The sequence below is a fragment of the Narcine bancroftii genome, chromosome 3 (genome assembly GCF_036971445.1).
Source record: "Narcine bancroftii isolate sNarBan1 chromosome 3, sNarBan1.hap1, whole genome shotgun sequence".
In the NCBI taxonomy this organism is placed as follows: Eukaryota; Metazoa; Chordata; class Chondrichthyes; order Torpediniformes; family Narcinidae; genus Narcine; species Narcine bancroftii.
The window spans coordinates 166,662,537-166,679,426 of NC_091471.1; the positions used below are offsets into that span (position 1 = coordinate 166,662,537).

General features: G+C 38.5%; 1 protein-coding gene across 5 annotated transcripts in view; it reads left to right on the top strand.

The window, feature by feature from the left end:
* ppm1kb (protein phosphatase, Mg2+/Mn2+ dependent 1Kb) overlaps window positions 1–16,890 on the top strand; it is a 36,778-nt gene that overhangs the window by 15,314 nt on the left and 4,574 nt on the right. For all 5 annotated transcript variants that reach the window (XM_069925734.1, XM_069925736.1, XM_069925733.1 and 2 more), the window contains 3 exons: window positions 13,427–13,592; window positions 13,717–13,861; window positions 16,346–16,480. In XM_069925734.1, coding sequence (XP_069781835.1) covers window positions 13,427–13,592; window positions 13,717–13,861; window positions 16,346–16,480 — 446 coding nt within the window. The remainder of the gene's footprint in view (window positions 1–13,426; window positions 13,593–13,716; window positions 13,862–16,345; window positions 16,481–16,890) is intronic.

A 16,890-nucleotide genomic window follows, 5' to 3' on the forward strand; every position in this document is an offset into this window, starting at 1 on the left:
TATTCCCTGAACTGAAGGACAGATAAAGGGTTAAACTATAGTGGTGGTTGCACCTAGTCTTGTCAGCACTGCAAATTCACTGATGATACCACGGTAGTGGGTTGTACAAAGAAAGGTGTTGAGTCAGTGTATAGGAGGGAGATTGGAAACTGCTAAATGGTGCACCAACAACAACCTTGGACTAAATGACACCTAAACTAAGGAGCTAACTTGACTTCATAAAGGGAAAACCAGAGGTATACAATCCAATGATCATTTGGGGACCGGACGGAGGGTGAGTAAATTTGTTATTGGGAGTCACTATCTCAGAGGATTTTTCCTGGACCAACACACTAATGGCACCATGAAGAAAACATGTTAGCATCTCTACTTCTTCAGGAATTTGTGGAGGTTTGTTATGGCAACAGAAACCATGGCAAATTTCTACAGATAAGTGGCGGAAAGTATGACTGGCTGCATCATGGTCTGGAATGGGGACACCAATAAACTGCCAGAAGAATATGGACACAGCTCAGTACATCACAAGCAAAACCCTCCCCACTATTGAAAAACATCTACAGGTTATGCTGCCGTCAGGGATCCATACCACCAAGCACATACTCTGTTTTGTATTAAATTTATATTTAGGCATACAGTATGGTAACTCAGTCCGTGCCTCCTATTTAATTCTCACTGCTGCCATCAGGAAAGAGATATAGGCACCACAAGACTTGCACCACCAGGTTCAGAAACAGCTGCTACCCCTCCACCATCAGACTTCTCAATGGCAAACTCAATCAGGGACTCATTTAAGGACTTTGATATTTTTATTCTTTTTGTATTACACAGACTGTTTATGGTTCTTTGTTTGCATGTATATGTTGTGTACAGTTTTTTGCACTATCAATAAGGTAATTCTGCCTCACCCGCAGAAAAAAAGAATCTTGGGGTTGTATGTGATGTCATGCATGTACTCTGACAATAAGTCTGAAATCTGGTAACAGGCTCTTTTGGTCCACAAGCCTGTGCCACCAATTACACCCAATTGACCTACAACCCTGGTACGATTTAAACTGTGGGAGGCACCTGGAGGAAACCCACACAGACCCTGGGAGAAAGTACAAACTCCTTACAGACAGCGTGGGATTTAAGCCCCAGTCCTGATCACTGCTGCTACAGTGTTGCACTAACTGCTATGCTAAATGTGCCACTCTATCTGGACAAAAATCCAGATTCAAGTGATGCTATACATTTATACTTTCAAATAAATGTTTAACTAGCTTGAGTTTAGCCACTTCCCTCAGTATTGAGTTGAATTTTGAGTTTTCCCCCTACCCCCCCAAAATAAATTTCAAAATTTGTCTTTCTGCCAGCTGCATACAATCTAATAATTGGAAACTCTTTTGGAAGAGTTAAATAAATCAGTTTTTAGTCAATAAACAAATATGTACTCCTATATCATCAATACTATCTAATATTTTCTGGAATACAGTGTAGAGTAGTGTATGATCATGTACATTGGTGGAAAGAATAATGGTGTAGACTACTTTTGAAATAATGAATTCAGAAATAAGAGGTGTAGGTCACAACTCTCACATCCACACTGGCCGTGTGCCGATCGGAACTTGTGACACTTAGTCCTGGCCACACACAGGCCAGAGCTCATGATGCCTTCCACAATGTTTCCAACCCGGTCCTTGCTGCCTACCGACCAGAACTTCCGACGCCTCCGATGACGCAGATACCGACCTTAGTTCACAACGATTCCCTCATCAGTTCCCACACTAATCTTTAACTCTGCCTGACATTTAGGTTTCTGAGTGGGGTGCTGAACAAAGTGGCGACTCTTTGTCTGCCTTTACAGTAGAATTTCATGTATGTTATTTAAATGTAATATTATGTGTCAATAATGGAATCTTTACCTTGGTACCTCTGCTGTATCATACAGGCTCATCACCCTCCACTTCCACCTCCCTCACCACCTTGCCCTTTCCTATATCCTCACACCTCTCCCTATTCAATCCTCACCTCCTTCATTGAACTTCCCATTTCTTTCACCCCCTAACTCTCAGGCCCTCTTATCTCCCCCTGACTCTCCAGTGACCCTCCCCAACCTACCACTACACCCTCTGATTTCCGCAACACTCAACCTTCCACCTTTGACTTCCCCAATCCTCCGCTCCCTAACTCCTTCCACCACAGAGTCCTACTCTGACTCCTGCTTGGTCTTTGCCATCCCTCTGACTTTCCCGTCTCAGAGATAGAACACTCTGCCCTCCGTCGTGTCCTTGCTTTCGCCCATACTTTAATGTATTCTGTGCGCGCCATGGTACTGAATTCTTCTTCCATAGTCTCCATGTCCACTTTTTCCACCATGATTTTCTACCCCCCCCACCCCACCACCACTGAAGACTCCTCCTGCCTTAAGCTTTCTTCCATCTTGTCCTGCTCTGGATCTTTATATTTTCAATTGCTGCTGAGATGTCTCAACTTCACTACTCCCCTGTCATTCTAATCTCATCCCCTCTGAATGCTCTGCCTTCCACTCCCTCCACACAAATCCCAACCTCACTGTCAAACCCCACTGTCATGTAATAAAACAAATGTAATAATACACAAAATTGTCTTTCGTCTGCCATAAGGCAGACAAAATTCACCATTAGCATTGCCTGGCACCACTTAAGCCAGAGAAAGAAAAGCAAAAGAAAATCCCATCTCCCCCCACCCCCCACCCAGTCACCAAATGTCCGTGGATTCACATCCAGTACTCCCGTAGCCTCAGCAGTGCTCAAAACTTAAGTTTAAAGCATTGGCAACCCAAGCCCAGATCCGAACCTCCTACATGGTAGGAAGCCTTCAACAACCAGGGTTCTTTGGGAACCCTCCTTGCCATAAGCATCCTTTCTAAACCAATTCCAATACCTGGGTCTTGTGATTCAGTCTCAAACAGCCTGGTGCAAGTCCTTTGGCCTCAAGTCATCTGCAGCCTGTGTGAACTCCTCACTTGCATGTCACTAACAGCTTGTTGCCTGTTTGTGTCTTTCAGATGAAGAGCCCCTCACTCGTCTGCCACTATAGTCACTATCCTTGGGGTAATCTCCTCTGCTTCTCCTTCTCAACAAGGGGTGTTCTCCCTATTACTCGTGCCCTGTGCCAGTCTGCTGCTCCCCTGGAGTCTGCAACCCCTCATGGCCATTGCTGAATACAGGTGCCACCCTCTTGGGCCCAGACCCTGCAGTCTCAGCATTTTAAAATAAAATTCTGTCAGCTCCTTTAGCACGCCATTAAAAGCCTGTACAAAGCCGTTGGCCGTGGGGGAGCGCTGTCTCTCTGCTCCTTGCTCTCCGTGGGTCTGCACCATTAAAATGTTGAATGATCTGGAGAGGATCTTTCCAGTAGTGGGAGAGTCTAGGACAAGAGGGCACAGCTTCAGAACAAAATAGCGTCCCCTTAGAACAGAAATTAGAATTATTTTCAGAATTAGTCGACACATATGGTTGCAATGGCCAAGTCATTGGGTATACTTAAAGTGGTGGTTGATAAGTTCATGATTACTAAGGATGTTGTGGGGAGAAAATAGAAAAATCATGTTTAGAGGAAAAATGTGAACCATGATTGAGTAGAGCAGACTAATGGCCTAATTCTACTCCCACACTTTTATGGTTAGGCTTATGACCATGAGTAGAGGCTTGTATCTATAGTTTTGATCTTTTGCTTTTGTATCCCTTTTATGTGCAGATGCAATGAATGGAAGATCAATTTTCTGTTTATAATGCAGATTATTTCCTTGACACCCAATGAATTTTGCAAAACAAGTACATCATCCACTGTTAGATGTGATTGATGTAATAAGGCATTGGCTAGAAAATCATTGCATAATCTCCAATTAGCTAGTTTTAAATGGGGAAATAACAATGAGTCTTGCCTGAAATAGCAGTTGAGGAAGGAATCCTTATTGAATTTATGCAGTTGGAAAGCAGGCTACACCTATTGATGGAAAATGGAATTAGGCTGACCAGTTTTCCAACTTACAAATATAAAGGGCCTTTTAGCCTTGTTCTTTGCAATACATTTTCTACAATTCTATGAACAATACAGAGATGTCAGGATCAGCCTTTAACTATTTCCTGTGATTAAATCTGTTGAGTCTTCGATCTTGCGTAAGAATGGTGTCTGTAATTGTGTATAAATTCACTTAGGCGATCTTTATTCTAGAAGCATGGTAGCCCATCATGATTTGAATAATAAATGGTGATTAGTTTAAAGTCAACTGTTTACTGATAGGATACAATAAAAAGAGCCCTTGTGCAAGGTATCCCTTTTAAACTTGTGCGTCCAATACTGCTTGACCTGCTAAGTTCTTCTATTGTTTTATTTGTTCCAGATTCCAACATGTGCAGTCTCTTTTTGTCTTCATGGAATATTTTTTGTTATTTATAAACTGCTGTCATAGGTAAAAGCTATAATGCAATTTGGGCAGTCATATTAGGAATACTTTTTGAAATAATTTGAGTTTATCCCCAAATTTCTAACTTTAAATCTTGCATCTTTAAATTTAAAGAAATCAGCAATGAAGGATGTAATATACAGATCTCCAATGAATAAAATTGCCCGTGTAATACAACATTCACATCAATACCAAATAATCTTGCAATGGGTAGTGTGCCAAATTAATTGCTCTATAGATTTTTTAAAAATATATTTTTGAAATAATGCGCATTAAGACAAACCTAACAACATTGAAACTAGTGAAATAATTACAAACATTATTTGATGACTAGTCACTTAGATTAGTGTTTTACTTCAAAATGTTAGTTATAATTGAAAAGAACATTTTAATCCTGCAGCATAGTTTGAAAACTTACGTATATGATCACAACATCCAAATTTGTGTAACTGGTATTAATGTATTGAATACAAAATATTGCATAAATGTAGGTCTTAATTACATCACCTTCATTCACTATTGTATGCAACATTTCTGTGTTTTTAATGCTTCTGAGATGTGTCATTGCCATGCTGAGAACAGGCTACTCCAGAACATGCAATGGGTGGAGGGATCATTTTACTTTCAGTTTTGCAACTGAGATTTCTTCACTGAAGCACTCCATGTGCAAGCCTAAAGTTAGGCTTTCCTTGGGCTATGTCCTCAAATTTGCAGATTTGTGCACCTCTGCAAATTTCCATGATTGTTCATTTTGCATTAGTTGTCCCACACAGGTCACTAATTGATGCTACTTTAATCTCACAAAGACTAAATGTAATGGAAGTATTCATTCATATCAATATGTAGATATCTTAAATTTTCAATATTTTTATCATGTAATAAAGCATCAAATGTAATATTGCACAATTTACTTTCCTCTTGCACTTCACCTTGTCCATGTTAACGATGATGACCATCTACACTAATTCCATTTGCCTGCAATAGGCCCTTGATCCTCCACCTTTCTAAATGCCTCCCTACCACTGATGTAAGGCTTGTCAGCCAGCAGTTTTCAGGCTTATCTCAAATGCATTTTTAAATAACTGGCTGATGAAAATGAGGTGAGGGAGGTGGGGTGGGGGGCAGGGGAAGGGAAGACTCCTCAGCCATCTTTTTCTTCCCTTGGCATTCTAGGATGGATCTGTCCACCTTAATATACTCCCAATTTTTCCAGTATTTCCTCCTTCCAGAAATAGATGTACTCCAGAATATCAGTGGTTGTAATGTACCCTTTCCTTAACTCTCCAGCATCAACATCCTCTTTTATTTGATAAATATTCATTTTGTTCCTACCCCCTGGTCCTGAGCACAGGTCAACCCTCTGGAACTTGTGGGATCAGTTCCTCCTTTGGCTAATCTTGAGTTTCAATATAATTGTAATAACAATTCTAATGTAATTGTAAAAGATTTTTTTTACAATACATCCCAAGGTAATTTCATTTCCCCTTTTTAACTTTGCATTTTCTTTTTAGAATTCACCTCATGACTTGTTTTAACATTTTTTTTATATCTGTCTATAATCTACCACTGTAGATGAGTGGTAAGTGAATCAGGGTGGAGTTGGTGATTACATACAAGAGAATAGTTTATGGGGAATTGGGAATAATAATGAGATGCCCTTGAGTATCCTGAATGCACCTTGAGGCAAGTTTTAATAAGAATAAATAAATTCCATTTGGGGTAATGATGCAAGTTGAGATGGAGCATGCATTACTGGTTCCCAGCTAAGCAATGAATTTTTACTTGCTTTGAGGATTTGTATTTGAAGATGAGAGAATTGGCTTTTTATTTAATCATGCACAAATGAATGAGTCTATGAAAATGAAGGAGCTACTGAGTGATAAACCTAATGTCCATGAATATTAGGTCAAATGCTGTTATGTGTTCAGGGTGATGAGCTTCCTTTTGATCTTTGATCTTGAAGTTGGAGGCTACATTCCCACAGCTGATATCAGATAAAGATGTCAAAAATTCTGTAAGAACACACCAATATTAATTACTGAATTTGGGGTCAAGAATCTGTGGAAATTTGTAAATTACAAGATATTTTGGTTGTTTTGAAAATTATCACTAGATTTGCAGATTAATTACCTAATGCTTCAGCAGCAGAGAATTCAGATCAGTAATTTAAAAGTCCAAAACATTTTAATGTTTAGTTAAATGAATCTGGTCTTTTCTCTTTGAAGTGATGGAAGAAAATAGGTGATCTGTTAGAGGTATATAAGGTGATGAGAGGCATTGATTGTGTGGATAGCTAGAGATTTTTTCACCAGGGCTGAAATGATCAACATGTTTTTCCATACAGTGGCACGTTTTCTAATGCGCTACCCACAATGATGGAGAAGGCACGTACAATAAGATCTTTTAAGAGACTATTAGGCGCATGGAACTGCGAAAAATGGAGGGTTATATAGTAGGGAAATTCTAGGTAGTGTTAGAGGAGATTATTAGGGCAGCCCAATTCTATAGGTTGAAGGGCCTGTACTTTGTTGTAGATTTATTGATTGAATTATGATAATTGGATAGGCATTGCCCATCACTGAGTCTGGCCTGGAATGGGAACAGCTTAATCTGTTCAATGTCATTCCTGGATGAAATAAAATCACAAGGTAACAGGACTCTTGAGAACATTGGAGTACAGAGGGGCCTCCAGATCCAAACCTTTGACATGATCAGAAGCCTTAGCACCCTTTTTGCCCTCTGCATCCTCTCAAATCCCAGCTCTGATACCTGGTTCCCATAAGCCAATATCTGCAGCTTGTGTGGGTCCCACAGCCGCTAAGCTCCTCACTGGTCCTCTGCAGTGGTTGGTGTCCTATTGGCTGGTCTCCCATGCTTCTCAATGGGGGAATTTGAGTGCCCTGCACAGGTCCACTGCTTCCCCAGAGCCTGCAACCCCTCGTGGCTGCTGCCAACATTTGGACCGGCCGGTTGAGGCCTTTAGCAGTGCTATGTCTCCGCTCTCCTGCTTCTGCACCAGTCGCAGCAACTACAGTAATGCTGCCATTTTTTTGGGCCCCACGAATAAGGATGAATATGTTGGCATTGGAGAATGATTCCAGGGATGAGAGGGATAATGTATGAGCATCATTTGATAGTTTATGGCCTGTCTTTTGCTGATTTAGAAGGATGAGGAGAATCTCACTGAAATATCTTTGGCTTGGCTTCGCGGACGAAGATTAATGGAGGGGTATGTCCACGTCAGCTGCAGGCTCGTTGGTGGCTGACAAGTCTGATGCGGGACAGGCAGACATGGTTGCAGCGGTTGCAAGGGAAAATTGGTTGGTTGGGGTTGGGTGTTGGGTTTTTCCTCCTTTTTCTTTTGTCAGTGAGGTGGGCTCTGCGGTTTTGAAAGGAATGGTTACAGTGGACAAGGTGAAGAAGTTTCCAGTAGTGAGGCATATAGGACTAGAGACTACTGCCTCGTAATTAAAGGATTCCCCCTTTAGAACAGAGATGAAGAACTAATTTGTTAGCCTGAGGCTGATGAAACTGTGGAATTTGTTGTAGATAAATGTGAGGTGCTTCATTTTGGGAAGAACCAAAATAGGATGTATGCAATGAAAGGGAGGGCATTGAGGAAGACAGAGGGATCTTGGAATAATGGTTCAGCGTTCCTTGAAGGTGGATTCCCATGTAGATAGGATGGTGAAGAAGGCTTTTGGTATGCTGGCCTTTATAAATCATAGCATAGAATATAGGAGCTGGGAAGTGATGTTGAGACTGTTTAAGGCATTGGTGGCCCAAATTTGGAATATTGTGTGCAGTTCTGGCCTCCAACTCGTAGGAAGGATATAAATAAGGTAGAGAGGGTGAAAAGGTTTACAAAAATGTTGCCTGCATTGCAGTATCTTGTATACGGAGAAAGATTGAATAGAATGGGACTTTATTCTTTGGAGCGTAGAAGGTTGAGAGGGGACTTGATAGAGGTATTTAAAATTATGAAGGGAATAGCTAGAGTAGATGTGAATAGGCTCTTTCCCCTGAGGGTAGGGGAGTTTGGAACAAGGGGTCATGAGTTAAGGGTTAGGGGGCAAAACTTTAGGAGTAATATAGAGGATGCCTCTTCACTCTGAGAGTGGTGGCTGAGTGGAATGATCTTCAGGAAGAGGGTCAATTCTGTCATTTAAGAGGAGGTTAGATGAGTACATGGATGTGAGTGGGTTGGAGGGTTATGGGCAAGGGAGTAGGTAGGTAGAACTAATGGAGTTTCACGTAAATCAGTGCAGTCTAGAAGGGCCAATATGGCCTGTTTCCGTACTGTAAATTGTTATATGATTAAATGGTTTCATGGCTGAGGCAGCCATTATTGGTTATATTTAAAGCGGGTGTGATAGGTTCTTGACTAGTAAGGATGTCAAAGGTTATGGGATGAAAGTCAGAATGGAATTGAAAGGAAAAATGCATCAGCCTTGATTTGAATGATGGAGTTGTTTTGATGGACCGAATGGTCTCATTCTGCTCCTATGTCTTGTGACTTCCTGTAGGGTAAGATAACATTCAAAACCATTCACACTCCTATAGGGAGAGTTACTGAGACATCAAACCAGCTCATTTTATGACAGTAAAACTCTATGAAAACATATTCATATTCTGGTCCACCTATTCTTCTGGTCTACTATTTTAAAAGGGATACCTGGTACCTTTACACGTTGAATAGCTATTTATTGCCCATTATGTTTCTCTGAACAACAGTGTGTTGAAGCATCTGAGTTTCTGTCAATGATCATGGAATATGTACAGATTTACTCTTTGCCTCAAATTGTGCATTCTCCCAATCTTCATATTGAAGAGTGAGGGTTGTCTGTATATAAACTTGATGGAGCATGGTTTTAGTCCAGTGGCAAGATGTTTTCAGTTGTGTGGAATCATGAATGTTAACACACATGGGTATATGTTGGCAAATGTTCTGTGTGAAACATGATAAGTTGAAGATGCTGTAATTGTAGTAAGAACACCGAACTGCTGGAGGAACTCAGCTGGTTTTTTTCAGCATCTTTCGGAGACAAAGACCTATTGCTGACGTTTCGGGCCTGAGCCCTCCTTCAAGGAAAAGACAGAAGTAGAGGATATCTGAAAGTCTTAGAATTGAAACAATGGGATAGGAATCAAGACCAACAAAAGGTGTTAATTGGATATGATTAGGGGCAAGGTAGAATTTATCATATCTTTGCAAAAGGAGAAAGGGAAAGGAGAGACCATGGGGTGGGGGGGTAGTAAATATTACTGTGACTGCGTTATCACAGAATTTACTATCTTCCTCCTTGATCCTTAATCTTCCCTAGCGTCTTTTTCCTTCTGTCTCCCTTTCCTACTCACATCCCCTCATATAACACTTTGATTCTTATCTTGCTCTCATGATTGTCCAAGTGGTATTAGCTTGATACCAGAAACCCCATTCCAAAGTCTCCCTGTTGCTCTCTAGCCCAGAGAATGTTTTCAGATTTACTATATGCACACTTCCCATACACTATTGTTGAGCAATCCCTCAGCAGACTCATTTTATACCTGTGATCTGAGAGGCCTGCATTCTCATGATCTTGAATTGTAAGGGTAATTAAAACTCTATTGATAACAGCCAGTTCACGACTATGTGCAATAAAGATTCATTCTCATTTGTTCAAATCTAATTTTGCTGGTGAATTTGGCAGTAACTTTCAGCACTTTTAAGATTTTTTTTTTTCATTTTATTTTTTGAAATCTGTTTTTCATCTCTGTATTCTGAAAAACTTTGAGGCTTATGCTCATTGAATTATCTTCAATTTTAGAAGATGTGTAATAATGAAGATTGCTTACTGATACACCTCTATTTTGAAATAATGCACAAGTACATTAAAATGTATTCTGTTTATGGGTTTAATTCTGTTCTGGAATAGCCTGTACAAACCTAATGATCAAAATCTGCACTAAACTACATTGCTAAAAATTATTCCGAGTATCTTGTGGAATTATCGACAATGTTAGACCATGCAATTTATAATGTTTCCAATTTTTTAAGGATATTATTCTGGTGTTTTGTATTGTAGCTTAAATCAAAAAATCTTCAGATACTGCAAAGACATTTTGGCATTTTTTTAAACATTTGCCTTTGGTTCTACCATAATTTGTTGTTGCTCTGTAACACTGGGTAATATCTTTAAGAGCTACAGATGAAATTTAGATGAAAAACTTTGCCTTGAGGTGCAAAAATTGGGACATAAAAATCAAAATTTAACATTTGAGTATTAGCACCATTTGTATTATCTTGCACAATGCTTTTCTACATGGCTAGCAAGTACATATCTGATATAAGAGTAATTTTCTTTGCATAATTTCACACTGCAAACAAACTTTCATCCAGCTCCAGTTGTTATATTTCCAGTGTTGCAGCTATTGTTTGGACATCGCTGCGTAAATTTCCTATTTGCCTCTGTGTACATGTTATCTATAGCAGTGTCTGTACCTGGTCTGTTGCGCAGCACCAGCGGCTCTAGAACTGGAGGCCCTGGACACTGTTGGGCTTCAGTGGAAGGAGAACTGCTCCCTTTTACTCCCAGGTGAAGGAGTCCAGCGGTTCCTAGCCTGGACTACTGGAAGGTCCCTTACATCCTCTTTGTCCCATTAGTAGAGATGACATGCAATAAAATCTGCTCCAGTGAGTGTTCAGTCCTGTTGAAGAAATTAGTAATGTAGTAATGTTATTGAGGAAAATTTGTTAATGAATGTTTTTTAATTTTTAGAATTTGTAACTTGTTTAGTTAGATGGATACACAATTGTTTTTAATCCTTGCAGTTAGTAAATTTAATTCTCTATCAAAGTCTGCAGGAATTATGAATTTAAAAGCAGGTAAAGGAGTTTTGCTAGTGTTCATGGAGTAAATTTTTGTATACTATATCAAGTGGGTATTTTTCCTCTTTAAATAAAAAAAGTAGCTTTTTGTGAAACTTTTTAAAGCAAGATATTAATGCACAAGCTACATGCACAAGAGCAGACCAGTGGTATCTGAGAGAAAACAGATAACAGTTCAGATGGAATCCTTCATCACATTGATTGTATTTAAAAATGCTTGTAAAGTATTGATGTAGCACAGCCTCTCAATTATACTTTTGATGTCTTTTGGTCTTTCCTTTCTCCCTCTTCCCTTTTCATTATTTGTGCTCACTTGGCATGTACTTTCTATTGGGGAACACCAGCACGCACCCATTCTCTCTGACTGCTTCTTCATGTAATATTAGTATAATCTGATAACCAGTTTAATTTTGATTTTTTTTGGATCTATTTCTCTTGAATATTTTGACTTTGTCAGGTCAGAATTTTAAATTCAATTTTCAATCATTCTGATTATTGAGAACTATGCCCAGTGTTCGCTGGGTTGAACCATGAGGTGTGGCGCAGTTATGAGCTTGTTATTGATCCTATGGTGATGTTTACTTGAGGCTTTTCCATTAAGAACTGGTTATTCTTTTTGAGAATTGAGTCACAAAGCCCATCCCAAATTGGCATTTCAGTCAGACAAGCGTCACAATTCTTGGATATCTTGAACTTTTCTGAAGATGATGATCATGTAAAATTTACAAACTAGAGCTAAATATTTGAAGGGAATTTTCTCCAAAGTTTGGCTAGCACTTTTGCATCGTTGAATAAATGTTGTGAGCTATTGAGAACACTTCTGTGCAAATTAATTCATTGACAAGAATATGCCAATTAACATTAATCAAAGTAATTCATTTCAGTTAAATGAATAATGGCACTAATTTGAACAGTTTAGGTTGATATCATTGAGGTACATCTTTCTGCTTTGGAATATTTTTTCATTTAATTTTAAGGGGGAAATAACATTAATTTCATTTAACACCATTTAGTTGAATTATAAAATGGAAGCCTGGTGGTATTGTAATGTGTAAACATTAACATCTGATGCACAGATGTGTAGAGGGAGAAAAAAATCTTTTATGGGGAAAGCAGTGATGTTTATCTGGGTTTCTCTATACTGTATTAATTAATAAAAGAATTAGAAAAGTGTATGGGGAAACAAATTTCTATAGAAATATTTATCATATTTGTTTTTATCCCATGCTTGTGTAACCTGAAAGGCCTTTGTTTGTGGAAGACTTTACTGGGCTCCTGTTGCTTGTAGTGTGAATTGTTGCCCTTTGATTAATTATGATCTATTAATAAGCAGAGGATTTGATATCAATCAAGTTTGTGACAGTTTTTTCTGGGCATTTTTCCCAAGTTTGACCTGATTGAGCCTGCATGGATTTGGTCTGTTTCCAGGTGGCACCTGATTCTGAGGAGATGGTGAAATAGTTTCTGCTGAAGGGGGATGTGGGCAGGATTGGGGTGGTGGGGGGGGGAAGGGATGGATTACCAATTTGAAGGGAAAAGTGCCTCAAATTGAGAAAGCTTAGTTTGATTCAAATCAAAGGATATAACAAAAATCTGCCCTCTGTTAATGAAGAAAGGTATTATTTCTTTTATTTTTTTAAATTTGAGGTATTTTGAAACAAGCTTTACAAGGATCCCCTTCTAAAATGTGCAGACATGCAAAAAAATACCTGCTATATATAGTATACAATTTTAATTGAGCACTTTCTTGATAATCTTACCTAGTATAGATTTATACTTTTTAGTAATTGTTTCCACATAATTGTTACAACAGGGCTTGATGCTAACTGGGAATTAATTTGACAGTTCATAAGCTAAAATGTAGTGCCTTATTCAGGTCTTTTGTTAATGAGCTTTGAAAAAATGCTATTTTCAGCCATCTTTGCATGATCTATTTTGAGCATTGAGCCCTGTTAACAAAATACAATACCCATTTTCTAGCTTAATTGCATTTAATTCCTGCATGCAACAACCTTTTATGTTGATTTATCTGCTTATTTAGCAATTTTGACCATACTTAAATTACTAATTTAGTGCTATCAAATTAGATGGCATACTGAAAGACTAATTTAAAATGTTTCTGATGATTTTAGCCTCCTTCCTTACCTCGGGGACAACTGCCACTGTGGCTCTGTTACGTGATAGCATTGAGCTTGTGGTGGCAAGTGTGGGTGATAGCCGGGCAATTCTTTGTCGTAAGGGAAAACATAAGCGACTGACTGAAGACCACACTCCAGAAAGAAAGGATGAAAGGGAAAGGTAATCCTCTGAAAATAATGTAGAATAAACTATGTTGTGAACCCATGTGGTTCAAAATACATACATTTAGATGTAGTTTATATTTAGTGTTGCATTTTTAACTTATTTTTCTTGTATTTTACAGGATTAAGAAATGTGGTGGATTTGTTTCATGGAATAGTCTGGGCCAACCCCATGTGAATGGGAGATTAGCAATGACACGCAGTATAGGAGATCTAGCTTTAAAATCTGCTGGAGTCATCGCTGAGCCAGAAACCAGGCGAATTAAGGTGGGCGTGATCTTTAGACCACTACTTTTACATATCACCTTTTAGAATATGTATAACTACTTTTCTTATAATTTTTGTTTGTAATGTATTTGGTTCTGAAGAAATTAAAGGCCTAAGGCGATTTGATTTTTGTTAATAATTGTGCCTATGTCTGCAAAAAAGAGGGTAAAAGTCACCTAGAGGTTTGAGAAGGGAGGGGGTGCTGGGTGGATGGTGTTTTGCTTGGGGTTGTCAGTTTGTCAGTGAATGGGGTGCATTTGCCACACAGGTCGTGAGTTTGGAGGGAGTTAATGTCAGGATTGCAAGTTGCCATTTGTAAGCATACTGGCCCAAAAGAAGAGTCAAGATTTATTACTTGAGAGAATCTACTTGAGTTGGATTTTATGTGCAGACCTTTTACAATTCTAATTTTCTCTTGTCAAGCCAAATTTTTGTTAAACAGAAATTCAGTTGCATTGTGCACAGTATTGTCCTTTTTTTTTCTAAAACAAAAAGCAATATTAAATCTAATTTCAGTATTTAATCAATTTTTCTGACAATTATTTTCCCAGTAAGGTGTATTTTACTAATGCTTCATCAGTTTTGCATATAGGTATATCATCAATATTATTGCCTTTTTGGATGTGTATGGTGAAATGTTTTTGATTTTTAGGTGTTTTGCTGGTTCAGTGATCAAGGCATGCCTTGGTGTTGTTCTAAGCCGCACAACCCAAAAGATCATAGTATCGATCTCAACTTATGGTTAGTTTATTAGTTTCATTCAGATTGCTACATTTGATGTTGGTATTCCAAGTGAAAAAGAGGTGATCAACCTGTCTGTGTGCTGGGTAAGTTCATCTATGGATGTTGAGTAATAACAGGATCAGGTTCTGTTATTTTCTCTACAATTGAAAATCCTTTTGCAGTCATGAGTTTAGAGAGGAAAGGGGAAAGAATAGCAAAGGTTGACGTCTCCATGTATATTTCTTTCCACAAGAGATTATTATGGGAAAAGAAAACTCCATTAACATTAAACAAACCCCTTGTACTTGATTCACAGATGACAAATAACTTGAAAATAGTGGAGAACAACAGGTTTTGAGTAATTGAAGAGATGAAAGAAGTTATTTGTAGTTTCTAAAAGATAGTAAAATTAATTGGATTTAAAGCCAATTAAATCCCAAGATCGGAAGAAGAAACTTCCTCAAATTCTGTGGATTCTAAAATGGTTTTTGCAGATTGGAAGATTGCAAATATAGCCATACTGTTTGATAAAGGGAAAATGAATAGTAAATGACAAGGCAGTTAGCCTTACATCAGTGCAAGGAAATGGTAGAGCATGTAGAAAATTAAATATATGAGCAGTGTTGGCATAGATTTATGAAATAGTGTTTAACAAATCTGTTGGTTTGTTGCAAGTGGCAATGGATGGGGGGTGGTGGATGTGGTGTATTTGAACTTTTGATAATAGCAGGTAATCAAATGCTATTTATTGTCTTGTGATAAAATAGAAATGTAATATTACACGAAATTGCCTTTATTTTGCCACAAGGCAGATATAGATTCACTATTAGCATTAGTATTGCTCAGCATCCCTTACAGTCAGAGAACGATAAGCAAAGCATTAAGCAATGAATGGTTTGGATGAGGGAGCCAAGTTTGCTGTTGATAGTAAATTGGATGGCCGAGTTTTTGAGGAGGATTCATGTAGGTGATATGAAGCAGGTGATATAAATGGTGAAAGTGTGACTGTGGATAAAAAGTGGGTCATCTACTTTCGGAGGGAAAAAGCAGAGGTATGGATTGTTTTCTGTTCAGTGAGTAATTAAAAGGTATTGAGAGACCTGGTATCTTGCACATGATAATTGCATAAGCAAAGCAAATAATACATTGAATTCGAGGATTTCAGCCCTTGAACAAAGATATCTGGCTATCAAATAGGATTCTACTGCACGTGCAAATGGAATACTGTGTACAGATCAGATTTTCCTACCCAAGGGCAATAATACTTGCAAAAGTTGACCAGATTGATTTCTGCTTTGAAGGGCTTTGTTCCAAAAGGATAGATTAAGCAGGCTGACCTTAGTTTCAGAGAGGTCACATGATTGAAATATACACAATTCTTAGGGACTGTGTTTTCTTGAATTAGGGTGTGTGGACCCAGGGGTTGTGTCTCAAAGATGAGGAGTGAGAAGAAATCTGGAGTAAATCTTTGGAATTTCTTAATCAAGAGTGCAATGGAAATTTGGTGGTTGAATATAATCTAGACAAATGGATAGTCTGTTAGATATTAAGGGGATTAGTAAGGAAGGGATAATGGAAGGATAGTTTAATTTTTGCAATAAATGGTGAAACAGGTGTGAAGAATAAAATGGTCTATTCCTGTGTTTTTTTACATGTATGTTTTTGTTTAAAATGTGAAGTTTGGGAGGGTATCTTTTTTTTGTATACTTGCAGAAGCAGTTATTTCTGTAATTACATCAATTGATCTTCATTCTATTTCAGCTGCAACATGGAGATGATGCTTTTTTAGTTTTAACAACAGATGGAATTAACTTTATCATGAATAGCCAAGAAATCTGTGACCATATCAGTCTATGCCATGATCCAATAGAAGCTGCTCAGGTTATTGTTGAACAGGTAAATTAAATTAATTTTTTAACATGATTCATCCACTTGTCAGTTTACATTTGTGTTCATGTGAGTTTTCCCCAATGTCCACCTGGCTTATCTTTTTTGGTTTTATTCAGATTTTAAATTTAGCCAAAGAGCCATAGGGCCTTCCAACCCACGTGCTTGTGCTGCCAAATGAACCTACAACACCCATATGTTAGAAGGGTGGGAGGAAACTGGAGCCCCCGAAAGGAAACCCGTGCGGACATGGGGAGAATGTACAAATTCCTTACCGACAGCACTGAATTCTAACTAGGATTGTTGGTGCTGTAATACATTCTGCTAACTGCTACCCTAACCATGTTGTCCAAATTTATACTTAAACTGATTCAAATGAATTCTTCAGGCAGCAATAAACAATATCTATGCCCCTATCA